This window comes from Kogia breviceps, chromosome 9, assembly GCF_026419965.1.
Source record: "Kogia breviceps isolate mKogBre1 chromosome 9, mKogBre1 haplotype 1, whole genome shotgun sequence".
Classification (NCBI taxonomy): Eukaryota; Metazoa; Chordata; class Mammalia; order Artiodactyla; family Physeteridae; genus Kogia; species Kogia breviceps.
In genome coordinates, this window is record NC_081318.1 from 59,592,596 (window position 1) to 59,613,105 (window position 20,510).

The 20,510-nt window shown below is 40.1% G+C and overlaps 1 protein-coding gene across 7 annotated transcripts in view; it reads left to right on the forward strand.

Moving 5' to 3' along the window:
* Nucleotides 1-20,510, forward strand: part of DYNC1I1 (dynein cytoplasmic 1 intermediate chain 1) — a 340,222-nt gene that overhangs the window by 237,041 nt on the left and 82,671 nt on the right. For all 7 annotated transcript variants that reach the window (XM_059074839.2, XM_059074842.2, XM_067042542.1 and 4 more), the window contains one exon: nucleotides 17,912-18,058. In XM_059074839.2, coding sequence (XP_058930822.1) covers nucleotides 17,912-18,058 — 147 coding nt within the window. The remainder of the gene's footprint in view (nucleotides 1-17,911; nucleotides 18,059-20,510) is intronic.

Genomic DNA, 20,510 nt, shown 5'->3' on the forward strand with positions numbered 1-20,510 from the left:
AATCACGGGGGTCCTTATAAATGAAAGAGGGAGCCAGGAGAGTCAGACTTCGAAGGAAATGTGATGATGGAAGGAGAATCAAAGTGATGAGATGTGAGCAAGACTCAACCAGCCATTGCTGCTTTGAAGGTGGAAGGTGGCCATGAGCCAAAGAATGAGGCTGCCTCTGGAAGCTGGAAAGATAGCAAGGAAACTGATTCTCCCCTAGAGCCTCCAGAGAGGAATGCAGCCCTGCCTCCCCCTCGATTTTAGTCCCAACCTCCAGAACTCTAAAATAATAAATTGGTATTGTTTTAAGCCACTCAATGTGGGATAATTTGTTACAGCGGCAATAGGAAACAAGTACAAATACCTCCTAGTCCTCAGGAAGTGCCTTGGGCACAAAGCACAACACAGAAAAGAAGCACATCCCCTGCCCTTGGGAGTGAAGCTTACAAGTTCAACATGCCCATTTTATTTTGCCCATGAAGAAACGAAGCCTGATAGAATTAACGTGATTTTCACAGAAAATCATCTTGATTACCAGTCCATGGATCTTTACACAACAACATCTGTATCCTATGAATAGGAAAAAAACAATCCCATCCTGCCCCTCCCACACAAGTTTTGTGTGTTACCCTAAAGGCTGCTGTCCTCTGACCAGCACAACAAACCATTTAACCCCAATCGAATTTCATTTATTTGTGAAGGATCTTCTATAGAATAACAGTCCTGCTTTTTTTGGGGGGGGGAGGGGGGGTACGCGGGCCTCTCACTGTTGTGGCCTCTCCGATTGCGGAGCACAGGCTCCAGACGCGCAGGCCCAATGGCCACGGCTCACGGGCCCAGCCGCTCCGCAGCACGTGGGATCTTCCCAGACCGGGGCACGAACCCTCGTCCCCTGCATCGGCAGGCGGATTCTCAACCACTGCACCACCAGGGAAGCCCAACAGTCCTGCTTTTGCATTCTGAAGAGCTGGGACTCACTAAAGTCAGGAAATGAAATGGAGGTGGCCTTTTCTCTAGGGCAGTCGTTGCTAACCTAAATGAGGAAACTAATTCCGAATGGAGGTGGGTCACACAGCTATAGTCCCAGGCCCTGCTAGAACTTGAGTTTCCTGACCCCTTTTCCAGTCTCTGCCCATTTTCCGTACAGACTCTAGGGTGCCTAGATCCAGCTGCTTTTTCAGAATCTGAACTATGAATCGAGTCTATTTCACTAACTGACTTCCCAGCGCACTGTGTGGATTACAAAAGGAAATTAACAGAAAAACCGTTTGGAAAGGAAAGGAGCTCTTGTTGCTGTGTTTGGAGGGACTCACTGTTGGTGTCATGTTCAAGTGTAATAGACAGCCAACAACTGTGGATCTAATCAAATGGGGCCAGAAGCACATAACTTTTCCGCCTGGAGGAGCTATAAGAAGCATTCTCAAGTTTTGGAGTGGTGCATGTGAAAGGAATCAGGCGAAAAGCATTCAAAGGGAGCTGGAAAATCAGGCTTAGAGATCTTGTTTTTCAGGTCTGTTATAGTCACTTTGTGAAGTACTGCAGACAATTCATTATAATTTATCACACTGATACTCTTAGATTGGATGAAGCCCAAACACAACTGAGTTAGATGCATATTAAATTACCTCTTACTTAAAAGGAGGGTGGTCTCACCAGGGCAGGATGGAGTTCATTAGCAGCCTGAGAAGCTTTTCTTAACTCTTCATTATCTGGTTTCATATTGTTCGTGGTTCTCGAGGACCATGGGACACCTTTCCTTTTTCAACTCTTAGAAAAGTACACTGGGTACTGTGTGAATCTTAGAGCCACCGGTTCCCACGATAAAATACTCATCATCACAAGACTGTAAACAAAACTCAGATTACTATGAAAACTCCTATTCATTACATAAAATCATTTCTTTTTTTCCTTTTTAGGGAAAAGGAGAAAAAATATTGTACTTGTCTATTTTTATTTACACACTCCATTGTGATAATTGACTGACACACACATTGGGTGTACTCTGACATATGTGTTTGAGAAGTATGATCACATTAATTCTAAGTGACCAGCAATATCACCCATAGAGTTCAGTGAAGGACAAGGTTCAGACAGAATTCTATTGACAGAAGGCTTTGACTATGCCTCCAGATTCTTTTTCCAGAACTGAGAACTTCAAACTCCATGTAAATGGCCTTTAATTTGTGCATTCTAAGTCTTGAGAGAGAGGATTTTGGGGGACAAAAAGGACAGAAAAATCTCAAGTGCTGTAAATTTAATCATTTGATCCCAAAGGAATTTTTATTCATACATTTTTGTTTGTCTCTGGGTTTGTTTATTATTTGTCCATCTTTGAAAAACTAGCTCAGGTTGAACAATTGGGAATTGATACCCATTTATCCATTGGTCTTCTAAGTATACATAAATGTTATGTTAAGAGAGGATTTATCTGAGCTTAGAAATGAACCACCAGGACAGATTTCTGTCCCTTTCCACACTCTACTCTCAGTCATTGGGTTTCTTGTTAAACATCAAAGAATCTTTAGTGGAAAGAAGCATTGGTGTAGAAATAGGGGGATGGGTGAGTCTTGGGATTGGGTGACAGTCACAAAAATCAGTTTACCCTTGTCTCTTGCATTGATCTTTTAGCAAGCACTTAAACTCAGTTTTTTTCTAGTCCTTTTCAGTACTTCAAAGTAGCAGTTTATCAATAGAACCAGCAAGCTAGACACAGTCCTAAGAGGTCATCTGGTTCATCTCCCTGCCTTAGGCATAAGCATATCTAAGTAATTCCAGGCAGATAAAAAGAGACAAAGACAGCTTCTGCCTTTGTACCACATTGCTTCTTGGCTGTAGGACCTCACTTTTCATTTGCTTCCCTGAGATCTGTATTCACCATATAGTTTTAATGTGAGAAAGCACCTCTTCTTGACAAATTCTTTTACCTTCTTAAATCTAGAATAATTCAACTGATTTCATGAACCATCACAGCTGGCAAAAAAAAAAAAACCACCACTGTAACTCAAAAAAAAAAAAAAAAAAAAACATGTCAAGAGCCTATGCATAGTAGAACACTTTAGTCTTTTTTTTTTTTTTTTAATGGTCCCCCTGTAATTTTTAATCTGTGTGGCTTGGTAATGATCTAATGTGGGATGTTCCATGACTCCTTGGGTGGATCCTCCAAATGTAGATTTATTTTATCAGGGGGTTGTCGAGTGACATATGAGACAGCATATTCTTCCTCATTTTTGGACCTTCTCTAGCACAAAACCTGAATCCTACAAATTCAGAAAGAAATTGCCCACAAAGCAAGACACAGATCTGTCATGCAATTGTTTTTAGACCTTGCCAGTACAGTAATTCTGAATCCAATTAGCCTATTTATTGTTTGTTTGTAAAAAGAAAAAAAAAAACCCTGGTAACTGAATTCTGTTGAATTTTACAGCTGAAAGCCATTGTTGACTTCTTTATATAGCCAAGGAAGAATTCATAGACTAAGAAGCTGGCTCTTTTTTTTTTTCATGACTTAACTCTATTGAGGAGGGAGTAGGAGGCAGGAAGCAGGGGCGGGGCCGGGGGAGACCCATGTTCCTGAATGCTGTGTTTGCCTCCTTCGAAAGGACTTAGTACTTTTTCAAGAGAAAATAAACTTAATTTGTGGCTACACTTTAAGCAAGATGGTTTGATGGTAAAAGTGGAGCAGTCCCAGCCCTGGATTTAGAGAAGTCGTGTGGCTGAATCCCTCAGCGTCACTTTTATGTGGTTGGGTGAGCCATTCTCAGAAACCCCAAGCATTTTTGAAGGTACTAAACTGGAAACAGTCACAATTCTTCCCTCCCTTTTTGCTATTAATCCTTCATGTTTTAACAAGCACTAAAGCTAATGCTGCCTACACTCTTTCCTGTCAAATTGGAACTCTTTTTCTTCTCTCTTGAATAATCTGTTCTCTCTAGTTCATACTCACATAAATCAAAGGGGTAGATGTCAACACATGCCATATCCAAATATCAATTTCCTTTTTTTAATTAGGCAGGATTTAGACATTTGATTTGAAGAAAGCTGGTGCTTTTTAACATGTAAAACAACCATATATTCATCTCTTCCTATTCTTTTTTGTCCCTTTTATAAAGCAAAATTTTGCTTTCAGCTTGCACCACACCCCTATTCCAGCTTCGGCATAGCAACCTGGGTTTCATATTTCCCAAAAAGGAGACGCTAAATGGTTAGTAAATGTTTGGAAGTCTAGACTGATAAAGCTTCTTTGACCTGAGCATGTTTCATTGAGCATTACTGTCAAAAAATGATGCATATCTCCACCTTGCTTTATTCACAGTAAAGTTGTGAAATAACCTAATGTATAAAAATTGAACGTGGGTGTGTTATAATCCCCTTTCACCAACTGATCTCAAACTCTTGGATGTGTTGTTGTTGTTCAAATGTTCTCTAAGACCTAGAATATCTATGTCTAGGCCTAATTACAAGGAAAAAAAAATCAAACCAAATTGACGGACATGCTAGGAAATACCTGACTGCCAGTACTCCTCAAAGAAGTTAACATTATCAAAAATAAGGGAAGTCTGAGAAACTGTCCCAGCCTAGAGAAACCTAAGGAGACATGGTGTCTAAATGTAATGTGGTGTCCTGGATGGGATTCTGGAACAAGAAAAGGACATTGGGTAAAAACTGAGAACCTATGGATAAAGTTTTGCCTTCAGTAATATTGTATCAATATTGGTTCATTAGTTGTGACAAATATACTCATTCTAATGTAGCAATAAGATGTCAACATTAGGGGAAACAGCCTGTGAGGTGCATAGGAAATGTACTATCTTTAGAACTTCTCTGCAAATCTAAAACTTATAAAAAGTTTATTAAAAAATTAAGAATGATAATTTTTGTGCTGATTTCTCTACGGAACTCTTACTAGCTGTGAGGATTGACATAGGAGTGAGAAACACTTTTCCTTTTACAAATAAAGTTTCTATGGGAAACAAACTTTTCTTTTACAAGCAAGGAAATAGAAATTTCCTAGTTTGGCAATGTAACACATGGGTCATATCTAGTCTGGCACCTGGCACAAGGAAGGTTTCCAATACCACTGTGTTTGATAGTCTGAAGCAGTTACTTCCTAAGAGTGGCTTGGCATTTTGAAGAACTTGTTACCGAGACTCTCCATCTTGCTGTTGGGCAGTTTTTTAGCTGGAATGTACACACACACACACAAAAATTGTGTGTATAGGTCTCATTTTCACCTTGAGTTTTTGGTATGTGTCTTGCTTTTTTAAAAATTTTATTTTATTGAAGTATAGTTGATTTATATGTTGTGTTTAATTTCTGCCATACAGCAAAATGACTCAGTTATACATATTTATTCTTTGTCATATTCTTTTCCATTATGGTTTATCACAAGATATTCAATATAGTTCCCTGTGCTCTGTAGTACGACCTTGTTGTTTATCCATCCTGTATATAATTGTTTGCATCTGTTAATCCCAAAATCCCAGTCCATCCCTCTCCCTCCCACCTCCCGCTTGACAACCACAAGTCTGTTCTCTCTATCTACGTCTGTTTTCGTTTCATAGATACATTCATTTGTGTCGTATTTTAGATTCCACATATAAGTGATATCATCTGGTATTTGTCTTTCTCTTTCTTAGTTCACTTAATATGATAATCTCTAGGTCCATCCATATTGCTGCAAGTGTCATTATTTCATTCTTTTTAATGGGTGAGTAATACTCCATTGTATATATGTACCGCATCTTCTTTTTTTTTTTTTTGGTTTTTGTGGTACACGGACCTCTCACCGTCGTGGCCTCCCCCGCTGCGGAGCACAGGCTCCGGACGCACAGGCCCAGCGGCCGTGGCCCACGGGCCCAGCCGCTCCGCGGCACGTGGGATCCTCCCGGACCGGGGCACGAGCCTGTGTCTGCTGCATCGGCAGGCGGACTCTCAACCACTGTGCCACCAGGGAAGCCCCCGCATCTTCTTTATCCATTCCTCTGTCAGTGGACATTTAGGTTGCTTCCATGTCTTGGCTACTGTAAATAGTGCTGCTATGAACATAGGAGTGCATGTATCTTTTCAAATTATAGTTTTGTCAGGATATATGCCCACCAGTGGGATTGCTGGATCATATGGCAACTCTATTATTTGGTTTTTTTGAAGAACATCCTACTGTTTTCCATAGTGGCTGCACCAATTTATATTCCCACCAACAGTGTAAGAGGGTTCCCTTTTCTCCACACCAGCATTTATTTGTAGACTTTTAATGATGGCCATTCTGTATGTGTCTTGGCATTGTATGGATCTTTAAGAAACTCTCCAGGTACAGGTGAGGATGGAACACACCTCAAAATTTTCACTGAATGTTGTTTTTGAACTTTTTCCTTAACACAGGCCATCCCTTTCTTTCTCTTTTTAATTTTTAAATTTTTTTATTGAATGAAAGATTCTTTAAAATCTATAGTGCTTTTACAGTTTTCAGAAGTTTCACACAGATGATTTCATATAATTCCATAATAACCCTTTTTTCCCCCCTACCTATATATTGCCCTCTCCCCACTGGTAACCACTAGTTTGTTCTCTGTATCTGTGAGACTGCTTCTTTTATTGTTTTATTCACTAGTTTGTTGTATTTTTTAGATTCCACATATAAGTGATATAATACAGTATTCATCTTTCTCTGTCTTATTTCACTTAGCATAATCCTTATCTTTCATTTCCAAAATGTGACCATTTTACCCAAGAGGATCCCATCTCCTAATGAACCTCTTATTTTAAAAATGTATGTGTATTTCATATTTCTTGAGTTCAGAAGAATTTTCCCTGGGTTCCTGTGTCTGTGTCTCTAAGTAGGAAGTCTCTTTTGTTCGTTAAAGCACATGGGGGCATTCTCCCCTTTTCACAAGAACTAATAACAGTTCACATAATTATTTAGGGGTATAAATACTCATTTAAGAAGGTTGTATTGAAATGGCATTTTTGATTTGGCTGCATAGTGACAAGATGAAAACAAAGCGTTTTCTCCCAAAGCAGTGACAGTAAACGCAGAGCTTATTAGTAGTGACCCAGTTGGTTTCCAGCTGTTAGCTGTTCAGTAGACTCCCATGAAATGATTATTTGGTCTAAATCAGTTCTCAGCAGGAAGAACCCACCTCATGGTAGGTATCACCACAGTTGGTGCTAATTAGTTCTGTTGAGTCAGGTGATCGATCTATATACTAGCAACAGAAGTCCAGCTGGAAAGGGGTTGGAGACTCCACGCCAAAGCCACTGTAGCAGACAGGGAGCCTGAAAGCCCTCTCTTCCCTGTAGGGATGCATGAGGTCGTCTGTGATCATGAGTCCCACGTCCCATGACATGAAGTCACAAGGGGGAGGATTGTATATCTCAAAGAGAACATGCACCTTTATTCAGTTCATGCAAGGTTTCACAGTATATTGACTTCTAAATCAGCCAGGCCGTAGTTCAGATTTGGGCTTTACCACTTACTATTCATTTGATCTTAAGCCCATGATGTTACTTGCCTGAGTCTGGGTTTTCTAATCTGAAGAAAAAGAGGCAAAATTACCCACCTAATAGGACTGATAGAGAGATGTATACAACGTGCTTGGCACTTAATAGGTGCTCAAAAATTTGGAATGCCCCCACAAGTAAATAACCATGTAATCTAGTGTGATAGTGATAATGTTCATTAGCCCTCCTAATAATGAACAAGAAAACTCTCAGGTGTTCAGTGTCAGCTTGAAGCATCATGCTGAAGGGAACTTGGGACCTAAACCTTTAGTATCCTTCTGAGTGATCTCTTTCTAAGAGCCTAATCATTTAGGAGGGAAGGGGAAGCCAGGAGAGATCTAAAAACTAGCAAGTCAAATTGAAGGAAATTAAGCAATGGCATGTGGCAGAGGAACTTTTATTGTATCATATGTGTCTCAGTTGGCCAGGTTGTGCAAATGGGTGCATGACCCCATGAAGGAAACGTCCCATGCATGGCCTACATTGATGCAAAAGGAGATTCATCTCACAGTGACTTTCAGCCATACTCAACGAATTCATTGTTTGCAGGTCCTCCGAATTTCTCAGTGACACCAAGCACAGACTTCCAAGCCTCTTCAAATTCTGATTCAGTAGATCCAGGCTGGGACCCAGGAATCTGTGTTTTTAATAAACTAAGTACTTATGTTCAGATAAGTTCAGGAACCATGATTTAAAACAGTACTGTTCACTTGACTGTACGTGGGAATTTCCTGTGCAATTTAAAAAAATCTTGATGCCTGGGTCCTACCCCCAGAAATTCTTATTTAATTGGTATGGTTTGTGGCTTGAGTACTGGGGAATTTTAAATAGGTCCTCAGATGATGCTAAGGTACAGGCAAGTTTGGAGTAACACTGATTTAGAAAATAGCTTGAGGGGTCCATGCACCTGCAAATGATGAATAATAATAATCAGATGTAAAGTCACATCACAGATAAGTAAGTCCCAGCTCGACTCAAAGTGTGAAATATGTTAACAAGAAAAATCCCATTTCAGAAAACTTCCTGGAATTAACATGTAGATTATCCCATTGCCCTAGATATTTGTTGTATTCAAAAGTTCTTGCACCGAAGGGACTAAGATTTAGAGCCTAAATTCTCCTAAATTGGCAGTGCTTGCAATATGAGTATGCCTGAATAATAATGTGGCATGAATCTCATCTTGGCTTTCACTGTAGAGTTATCTCTGGTGCTAACATTTCACAGTTTCCTATTCTTCCTCTTCCTAATTACCCAAAGTCAGTAAATTGTCAGGACTTAGAATTGCCACCAACAACAGGAGCTATAACCAAGCATGAAGATCTGTTAAACCAGAGAGACTCAGTGTCCCAGGAAGGAGCGGAGGGTTGTCAAAATAAGGACTCCAAAGAGTTAAAACATGTAACAAAAGGTACAGTAAAACTTCTCAGAGACAGTTTCTCAACCTAGATCATCAAGGCAGGACCTAGCATTACTATCAGAACTGCTTAGAAAAGATTTGTTGAGCAAAATGAAAACTTCTCTGGACCTTTGTTTTTGCTGGAAATGTTTCTTCAGATCACAGAAGTCACTTCTAACTCTATATAGGGACATGCAATATTGATTATCGTCTTTTTTTTTTTTTTTTTTTTTCTTGCGGTACGTGGGTCTCTCTCTGTTGTGGCCTCTCCCGTTGCGGAGCACAGGCTCCAGACGCGCAGGCTCAGCGGCCATGGCTCACGGGCCCAGCCGCTCCGTGGCACATGGGATCTTCCCGGACCGGGACATGAACCCCTGTCCCCTGCAACGGCAGGTGGACTCCCAAACACTGCGCCACCAGGGAAGCCCTTGTTTATCGTCTTTAAACTGCATTACTTAATTCAAATCTTGCAACGGCCCGAGGGAAGAGAAGCAAAGAAAATGCCCTGTTTCTAGGCAGGGCAAGAACTCATGCTCCTGCCATGAACTGAAAATTCAGGCTTAGAATGGGACCTCACTTCAATGAGGATGGCTACTATAAAATCAAACAAAACAAACTAAAGCAGAAAATAAGAATCAGCAAGGGTGTGGAGAAATTGGAACCTTTGTGCATTACAGGTAAGAATGTAAAACAGTGCAGCCACTATAGAAAACAGTATGAGAGTCCCTCGAAAATTTAAAAATAGAATATGATCCAGCAATTCCACTCTCAGGTATATACCCAAAGGAATTGAAAGCAGGGTCTTGAAGAGATAATCTGTATACAATTACAATATTTGTAAATATTGTATATTTACAATAACATTATTCACAATAGCCAAAGAGTAGAAGCAACCCAAGTGTCTATTGACAGATGAATGGATAAACAAAATGTGGTATATGCATATGATGGAATATTATTCAGACTTTAAAAGGAAAGATATGCCACAGCATGCATGCACTAATACTTGTAGTGCTACCTGGGTATAATAACACCTTTATGACATATGCTAAGTGACACATGACAAATGTCACAAAAGGCACTCTATGATTCCATTTATATGAGGTTCCTAGAGTAGTCAAATTCATAGAGACAGAAAGACTGCTGGTTGTCAAGGGCTGAGAGGAGGGTGGGAATGGGGGACGTGTGTTTAATAGATATGGAGTTTGACTTCAGGAAGATGAAAATGTTCTAGAGGTGGATGATGGTGATAGCTACACAACAGTGTGAATGTACTTAATGCCCCTGAACAGTACACTTAATAATGGTTAATAATTTTATGTTACATATATTTCAGCACAATTTTTAAAATAAATAATTTGCAAATGTGCAAAAAAATTAAGGCTTAGAGGATGTATACAGCTAGTAGGTATCAGAGCAGGAAGTCAGGTCTCGAGATTCCAAGTGTGTCAACCCTCCCTTTCCACCTCCAGAACCTCTCAGGGAGTAGAAACGGAAGAAGCTATTCAGGGGAAGTAAAGAGAATAATTATTTCAGGAGGGAGTAGTCAAAGTAGTCCAGACAGTTGTCCTGAAGATAAGAAATAAGGTTGTTAAGATTCATGAGATGAGGACCATGTCAGCACACCGACTTTTTTGTTGTTGTTGTTGGAAGCGTTTTAATTATGGATTGAATTGTTATTATTTTTAATTTAATTTTAATTTTTTTAATTGAAGGATAGTTGATTGACAGTGTTGTGGTAATCTCTGCTATACAGCAGAGTGATTCAGTTTTACACACGTATGTACATTCTTTTTTTAATGTTCTTTTCCATTATGGTTTATCCTAGGAGATTGGATATAGTTCCCTGTGCTATACAGCAGGACCTTGTTTATCCATTCTAAATGTAATAGTTTGCATCTACCAACCCCAAATTCCCAGTCCACCCCTCTCCCTGCCCCCTCCCCCTTGGCAACCACAAGTCTGATCTCTATGTCTGTGAGTCTGTTTCTGTTTTGTAGATAGGTTCATTTGTGCTGTATTTTATTTGATTTTTTATAAATTTATTCATTTATTTATTTTTGGCTGTGTTGGGTCTTTGCTGCGCGCAGGCTTTCTCTAGCTGTGAGCGGGGGCTACTCTCTTCGTTGTGATGTGTGGGCTTCTCATCACGGTGGCTTCTCTTGTTGCGGAGTACGGGCTCTAGGCGTGTAAGCTTCAGTAGTTGTGGAATGTGGACTCAGTAGTTGTGGCTCACGGGCTTTAGAGTGCAGGCTCAGTAGTTGTGGCGCATGGGCTTAGTTGCTCCGCGGCATGTGGGATCTTCCCGGACCAGGGCTCAAACCCGTGTCCCCTGTATTGGTAGGCGGATTCTTAACCACTGTGCCACCAGGGAAGTCCCATTTGTGCCATATTTTAGATTCCACATATAAGCAATGTATATATTTTTCAAATTTTTAATTAAAAAAAATTTTTATTTAAAAAAATCGAGATATAATTCACACATCATAAAATTCACTATTTTTAAGTGTACAATTCAGTTTTTTGTGTGTATTCAGAGTTGTGTAACCATCACCACTGTCTAACTTCAGAACATTTTTATCACCCCCCAAAATAGACCCAGACCCATTAGTAGTCATTCCCCATTCTCCCCCAACCCCCATTCCTGAGCAACCCCTAATCTTCCTTCTGCCTCTGGATTTGTCTGTTCTGGACATTTCATACAAATAGAATCATACAATGTGTGACCTTTTGTGACTTCTTTCACTTAGCGTCCTTTCAGGGTTCGTCCATGTTATGACATGCATCAGTAGTTCCTTCCTTTTTATTGAATAATATTGCATTGTATGGAGTTACCACATTTTGTTTATTCCTCAGTTGATGGACATTTGGGTTGTTTTCACTTTTTGGCTATTATCAACAATGCTGCTATGAACATTTATGTACAATTCGAGTAGTTACATGTTTTCATTTATCTTGGGTACATACCTAGGAGTGGAATTACCGGGTCAGATGTTAACTCTATGTTTAATGGTTTCAGGAACTGCCAGACTGTTTTCCAGAGTGGCTGCCTCATTTTACATTCCTACCAGCACTGTATGAGTGTTCCAGTTTCTCCGTAGCCTCACCAACAATTATTATTTTCCTTTTTTGTTTGTTTCTTCTCTTAGCTTTCCTGAGGTATAATTGACATGTAAACATTTAAAAATTATAGGTATCCTAGAGGGTGTGAAGTGGCACCTCACTGTGGTTTGCGCACCAACTTTTGTGTACTCAGCACACAGCCCAGGTCTAGGGACGCACAATACTGAGATTCCAAGGGAATCTTGGAATACGAAAATTCCAAGGGATTCGAACAAAGGTCATTGGAATGAGTGGTTTCTAATCTCCCAGAAATCAGATTTTAGAATCAGCTGCTTTTCATTAATTTTTTAAAAATACAAACTGAGTCAGGCAGTAGCAAGCAAGCTATTCAGCTTTTGTTCCTGCACACCCCATTACTGATGGGGTGGTAACTTTCATAGACGGTTACTCGTAGAGTTAAGAAGGGTGACATGTGTACCCTAGGATAGAGACTTAGGCATAGGAAAAGAGAGCTCTGAAGGAGGAAAGACCCTTCCCCTTCATCTCAATTAAAGTTAAATGCCCAACTCATGACTCATGTCTTGGTTTTTCGACCTTCACAACCTTCTACATTGTCAGATGCCTGGTGCTGCCTGATTGCCTGTAAGAGGTGTTTTGAAAGCAGTGTTCTCCAATTACATTTGTTTCCATTAGCATAAGAAATATCTTTGAGGGTTTCTTAGGTACTTGCCGAAATATATACTAGCTCACTAGTAGCCAGAAGCATCTGATCTGTCTGCCTCACAACCCCCTGACAGCTAAGCGTTAGCTTTTAGGCAAATAAAATGTCAGCCACCATTAAACAGCATATGGCAACAATATGGCCATTCCCTCTCAAGGATTAACTTCTCCCCAGAAGAGATGGTACTTGAAATAAGAGATGCTTTTGAATGCAGGGCCCCTATCCCTCCTGCCCAGGCATGATGGCTGGGGAGCGGGCAGAGTGCTACACACAAAAGGACCCGGGCGACCAGATCAAATGTGAACCCACGGCACCAGCTGCCCAACCAGCAGTGACCAAAGGCTGTTTGCCCTGGGCATCTGGGTCTGTGGTTAAGGGAAAGTACCATCCTTAAGCTGGCCTGGATTAACTCTATAAAATAGAAAACAGCCCCACAGCCACTTAAAGAGGGCTCGGGGCCGACTGGAATTGAATGCAGTTGGTGTGCAGTGCGAGGAGGGAGACGTGGAGAATGGAGCCTCCACCCAGCTCGTCTGTGTGGAATTCTCTTAGTGAATGGGGTGAAATAAACTGCCTGGTCTCGAAATAGATGATGAGAGTGTGGAACCCTGTTCTGGTGGGTCAGCTCGTGTGCAAGTGGCCATGTGGCAATATGGATAAGGAGGAGGGCTGCCTTTGCACCAGGCAGTCTGCACAAGATTAGAAAATAAACAGTTTCCTCAGGAGCCTCTGGGCACCCACGTCTGCAGAGGACACCAGAAACTGTCAATAGAGATAGCCTGATCCTCCAGACATAGTCTCACCATCTTGCTTGTCCTGGTTTGGGGGAACTATAGTATGTAAAATAATCGAAATGGCATGCTCGTCCTGTTGGAAATAGTGGCTCCTTGTGTATTAATGTCTCTGTGTTACTTGTATTGGAATATAGACGGTCAAGCTCACCAGTTTTACACGAAGCTTTTAACATAGGAGCTTATCATATTTCTGGGTCCTGATTTGGCCGTCAACATGGCCACGTCAATGAAATCACTAGCTTTGTTAAAACAGTTCAACTGTAGTCTTGGGAAAACTTACTTTGATTAGACAGTCAGCATTGTCCCCAAATTCTCATCATCTTTATCATTATTTCTCCACTTCTGTAAACTACTTGATTTGAATGTTTAAAGGCCATATGTTATTTTCCAAAATAATTTCAAGGCTCTAATATTTTAAAGAATAAAATAGGTAAAATGTTAAAACTACAAACTATATAGATATGTATTCTTACAGAGCCAAGAATAACAAGGGTAGGAAAGCTTCTTGTTTCCAATTTGTTTGTCTACATTGTATTAATCATGCAATACTTTATTATGATACTGAATAACTGAGTGAATACCAAATTTTAAATGCCTAGGAGAGTGATGAAATTTTTAAGATAGCATTAGTATTATTAATGTTTTTCATAGACTATGTCTTCAGAAAATGTACTGTTAAATATGAGAGCAACAAAAAGCCACATGTTTTAGTAGTGTCAATCAATTTTTCTGGAATGCTTTTTTACTCTTTACCCAATAGATATAACTGACAGGATGATATCATCCTTTGCTTTTTATGCTGACAGTCAATAAATTCCATGACAGTTGGCAACAACAACTAGATCAGTAGCTGTATGAACAGTGCAAGGTTGCAGGGATTTTTCTAAGACACTTTACTACTCGTGGTTTGATGCAGACTTTCCAAATTAGAAGAGGAGCTGTCTCTGTCAGGACTGTAGTTGGGGGACTGTTCCCATGTGTCTAAAGGAACCTAAACATTTGGATGAAAAATTAAAAATTCAGTCAATCAACCAAGTGTTTGCTACCATTAAATCAAACATTAGGGTACTTTGAAACATCTCAAGAAATGACTAAATTCTAAGCTTTACATCTAGATAATTGTGATCATACTGCCTCAGAGTTTCCATATGAATAATACTCTGTCAAATGTGGCATACTCTGGAGATCTATTTTTAACGTTTATACATAGTCTATAATACATAGAATATTTACTATAATTAACATACTGAGCTTAAAAAAATAAGTGCAATTGATGAATCACAAATTCTTCATTATTTCTAATCTTCCAAATATAATAAGTATCTCTACTCTTTTTTCCTCATGGAGGTATTGTAAATATTGGTTTTCAGCAAAACAAAGTAGACTCTAATGGCAGAACTCTGATGCTCCAAAGTGGTGTTACTCTTTTTTTTAGCACTAATTTGACTTTTTAAAATTAAAGTATAATTGATTTACAATGTTGTGTTTGTTTCTGGTGTACAGCAAGTGTTTCAGTTATACGTATATATATATATACTTTTTCATATTCTTTTCCATTATGTTTTATTACAGGATATTGAATATAGTTCCCTGTTCTATACAGTAGGACCTAGTTTTTTATCTATATTATATATAGTAGTTTGTATCTGCTAATCCCAAACTCCTAGTTTATCCCTCCCCCACCCTTTTCCCCTTTGGTAACCATAAATTTGTTTTCTATGTCTATAAGTCTGTTTCTCTTTAACAATAATTTGACTTTTTATCAAATGTAAAGAGAATTCTGAATTCGAGATGGGGGTGCTTTTCTGACATTTAACATTTTTTGAAATGATTTAGTACTTAGCACTGTGTGTTTAATGAATAATGAAAAGTGGACACACTAATGAATGAAAAAGTAGGAATTAAGTTCTCACCTTGTGGTGTTGGATTCTGATTGATCACCAACTATGTATTTCTGTTTTGTAAAAATACCTCCACTGTTTGTTTTTCTGTAGTTTACTCTCTTAACAAACTGTGTGAGGTTTGGAGCAGTATTTTCTGAGATTTAAGTGAAACACAAAAGCAATTAAATGGTTTAATTCTGGATTTTTCAAATTTAATGACATTCCTTTATCTATATCCATTGGAGCTTTGGTAAATTCAATTGTTGATATCACCTGGATAATTTTAAGTCTTTCTGAAGTTTCAAAGAAAATGTCTCCAACATAGCTCAAGCAGAATAAGAATTTCATCAATTGAAAGCTCAGAATCGTTTCTGTGAGATGTGTAAAACAAGAAGCTGACTAGCATTATTTTCTTTTTCTTTAATTCAGTACCATTATTGAGAGTTATTCTTGAACTTTATGAAAACCAGATTGTGGCACAAGCATGCTCCCCATTGAATCGTGTTCAAGGAATTGGAATTGAGAATCATTCAAACTAGGAAAACATGACATTGAAAAATAGTCTACATTCTTTATTGTACTTCAGAGAATCTGAGACTCTGACTAGGAACTAGCCTTAGGCTGATAATAGATCTGATTTTTTTTTTTTTTTTTTAATGGACAGTTAGCTTCCCAGTCAGAAAGAGGTCATAATTTCTTTTTCAATGACGACTTTGCTTTACTGGCTTATCAGTTACAACCTCCCTCCCTCTCTCTCTCCCTCTCTCTCTCCCTCTCTCTCTCCCTCTCTCTCTCCCTCTCTCTCTCCCTCTCTCTCTCCCTCTCTCCCTCTCTTTCTCCCTCTCTCTCTCCCTCTCTCTCTCTCCCCATGTCTCTCTCCCTGTCTCTCTCCCTCTCTCTCTCTCCCCATGTCTCTCTCCCTGTCTCTCTCTCCCTCTCTCTCTCTGCTCAGAAAGCAGTGATTTCTCGCTATTGCCCACAGAAAACAATCCACACAGTGCCTGCCATTCAAAGTCCTCTCTTGTCTGGCCCAGATGAACCCTTCAGTCACATTTCCTACTCCCTGCTTCTTCCATGCAAGCTCCTTCTCAGCCAAACCAGACTGTGGCTGTTCACCAGCCTCTGCTTTGGAGCCTCCAGTCTTGTCTTCCCATTATCCCATCTCTCAGGGATCCACTGTTTCTTTTCCTCTCCACTTGCTGAACATTCCACATTTACATCAAGGGTGATGCATTCCCTTTCATGAGGTCTTTCTAACCATCCCACCCTTTCCGCTCCCCTCTTTTTTCCCCTCTCCTAGGAAAACCAAACCTTTCTCACCCCCCGACGCCACACACACACATGCTCCTATGATCTACTCATGGCCCATATCACCTTCAGGGCTGCTGCTTGTGTATGCAAGTTGTGACCTGCATAAGCATCTCAAACCCAAGGGACAAGTGAAGACAAAAATCTACCTTCCTCCCCACTTGCCAAGGTGCATGCCCACGTGACTATGTTGTGCAGAGAGGCACCTTTTTTTATTCCGTACAAAGGTATGGACTAGCATGTAGGGACCGGCGGCAGCATGTTCAGCAAATGCACGCTTTTTCATTCTCTTTCCTAGGGCACAGGTTTTGTCGAGGGCAATGACTACCTTTGTATTCCCATCATGCCTGGTACAATGCCTTCCTTACACATAAGATCACTCATTGAATTTAACTGAAAGGGTGAAATGTGTTTATTAAAAACAATTACTTTTGTGTATAAATGCAACCATGTAAAGCGCAACAGGAATCACAGTGGACTTCTTAGCAAATGTGGAACAGCCAGCTTGTCTGATTTTAAATGTATCATGGCTCTTGCTCAGCTAAGTAATTTCCTATAAAATGTAGTGCCCAGTAGTCTTCTGTGGAATTTTAAGAAACCACATTCATGCTGCTATGACAGGCCATGGCAGAGTTGGACTGAAATCCATTTCTGACTGTTAAATTAGGCAAAGAATAACATTAAGAATTGTCTGAAGTGGGCAGGATAAAGGTCAGGAGAATGCCCATGGGAGGCAAGGGAATTTGGGGAGGAACCAGTTGGATCAGTCTGAGATCAGTACACTTCCTAGAAGTCTACATTAAGCCAAAAAGAAAAAAAAAAGAGTGCCCGGTCTCAAAGTCCTCAAAGCCTTGCCAACACTGTACACGGATGCGGACATGCCCTCAAATAAAGAATTGTTTTGTAAAGATTAATGGAGAATTAATATTAATTCTGATGTAATTTTATTGGTAAATGGGAAATATCCACAAACCAAGCTTTACAGACCACAAAACAATGATGTACGTAAGATAGGGTTTATGCCTGTTTGATGACGTGGCCGAGACTTCAGATTTCAAGTTTCAAGGAGTAAACATCGGCCAACCTCTCCAGGGAAATTCTGTGTCTGTGTACAAAATGTCCTCCACACTCTGCACTTAACATTTGCTTTGTGTTTTCCAGGATGTGCTGAGTTTATGTGATGGGCAGTTTTTTCTTCAGGAAGAAACAAGCCTCCTGTAACCATTTCACAGGATACCTTTCTCCTCTTCCCCTCCCACAGTCCTCTGTGATGTCAGTCTGCTTTGCTCGTTTCCATCCCAATTTGGTAGTTGGTGGGACTTACTCGGGCCAGATTGTCCTGTGGGATAATCGCAGTCATCGGAGGACGCCAGTCCAGCGGACACCCTTGTCGGCTGCTGCACACACAGTAAGTCAAGCTTTTGTCACATCCCAGTCAGCCATCCAAACCCTGAAGGAGGGGATAACTGACAGAAGTATGGCTGTTGTTAGTAACTCCAACTTCGAAGTATCTAACTTACAGTGATTGCATCCAGGAAAGCCAAGTGGAAAGTAGATGAAGGAAGCACTGGGTTTAGAGGACTCTCTTAACGATCTACAAGTTTTAACACATAGAAAGGATCTCTTTGGATGTCCCAAAAGCTACCAGGGAGGATAGCTTAAAACTAAAAAATGCCACAGGGAGAAGCATCTGAGAAATTGTTTTCCCAGAGAAACTCTTCACATTTACATTATAAGGTGGAAACTCATATTTTCAAATAGACCATAAAGAGTAAGCACTTCCTGTCTAGGGATGGCATATGGGACTTTTGCCAATAGACCTTTTCCACTTGTGATTGGAGTGAGTGCTGTGACTTTAAATTTTGGAATGCGTGGTGTAAGTCTCAAAGATAAAGTCTACAGTGACAGTATAATCCCTAGGGTTAAAAGTCAACATCTCAAAACCATTACCCATAATTTAGCAGAAGAGGTTCAGTATAGTGTTCGTAAGACAACTAGTCTGTCATTTCCTTTAAGAGAATGACAGGTGTGTTTAGCAATTGTTAGGAGGAATAAGAAGACAGGCATGTCTCCATCAATCTCTGCTACCCTGACATTCAGGGGAATTGATGTCCTTTCTCTGAAGTGCCCAAATTATGCCCAAGGATACAGCTCTACTATTGTTTCAATTTCCTTAATGTGGTTGCCTCATTTGTTTCATCTGCTGGCCTCAAAACCATCTAGCTTTGAAAAAGAACTGCTAGCTGCTTTAGCCGAGACCATGAAGAGGAAAATTCTTCCACTCTTGTAAGATCGACGATGGGAAATGACAAACACCAAGTCAGCCTTAATTCTGATTGACTTGGGCCTAACACACATGCAGGTGAAACTAGTTCTTGGGAATCTTGGAAAATTGCTCTTGCCTACCCCATTTCTCCAAACTAATAACAGAAAATTGTGACCCAGGAGGAGACAGGCTTGATGCAGGTGTTTGCTCAAGGAGCACGAAGCCATTTTTTGGCCCTATGTGCATATCTGGTGCACTTGTGAGCATACCTCCTGAAATTTAAAAAAGTTATAAATCCAGATATCAGAACATTTAGCATGAAGCTTTTGGGGAGAATCCAAATGCAGGAGCTCTTCCAAAGTATTCATCTCTTTTCCAAGCAACTTAGGATGTGATCTTCACAACGAAAATACTGTTATTATCAAACACAGTGACATTATTTCTGTTAGAAAATAAAATAATAGTTTTTTTCTCTTTTGCTGTGTTTTGTTGAATCCACAGCTCAAAGAGCACAGTTAATTTTGTGACTTGTCTTTCAACTTCCACTCATGCCTGGCTGATTGGTACCAGTATCAAAAGTGGTTAAGGAAAAAGAGTCCCACCACAGATTACTAACTAATTTCCTTTCACACCCACCACACATATGCATTTGGGACAACAGGAAATCCTAATTAAAGCAAAAACCTTCTGGCACACAGTAAGTTTATTCCTAAAATAAATAAAAACAATCTGGCTTCTATACTGGAAAAATGAGCGGGACCATTGCTTTTTTCTTTCCATGAAGCAGAGTGATGTGTGTTTGTGTGTGTGTATAAGTAGGCATGCCCACGTGTCTGCTTCTGTTCTGGTTTCTTTACATCTCTCTTTTCTTTTAAACTGAGTTTTATTACTCCTGAAAGCACAGGCCAGTAGTACTGATTAAAGCCAGGGAGGGGCTACCACACACATTCCTTCTCAGGGCATTTGCTCTCTACATCCTTCTAGATGCCTTCTTTCCCTACTACACCCACCCTTAGGAGTCCCAATCCATTAGGGTTTTGGAGATTTGTGTTGATGCTCTGTGGTTAACAAAAGAAACCTTATTGGACTCTTGCTAACAAACACTAGGCAGATTTGGTTGATAACAATGTTTGGACCTTGCTTTCTCATTCTTCAGTTTACTGAGTCTGCCATTTTTTGGCGAGATTGTGTCTCATCCATTCTTCCAGTTTATTTGCATGCAGAGCTTAGAACACCATGTGACTCACCCTTGAGTTTGTACTCTGCTGTACGTTCCACATACACCAGAGAATTGGGAAAAAGCATTGTCCACAGCCCCACAACCAGTCAGTCCTTTCGGTATTTAGAGACCTGATCAGAAGAATATTTCGTTCCAGATCTCTGCTGTACTTACCACTGTCCAGATCTACTAAAGCTGATCCATTTGAAGGTTTCTGCAGGAACGTGGTGTGAAAAAGACATAGGGACTTGGTTGACTCTCCATCAGCATGGGTAAAAGAGGTGATGCAGTTGCCAAAAAAGCAAGTGTACATCTTAAGATGCATTAATACAGGCATTTTTTTTTTATCACATGAGAAGTGATAATTCAATGCTC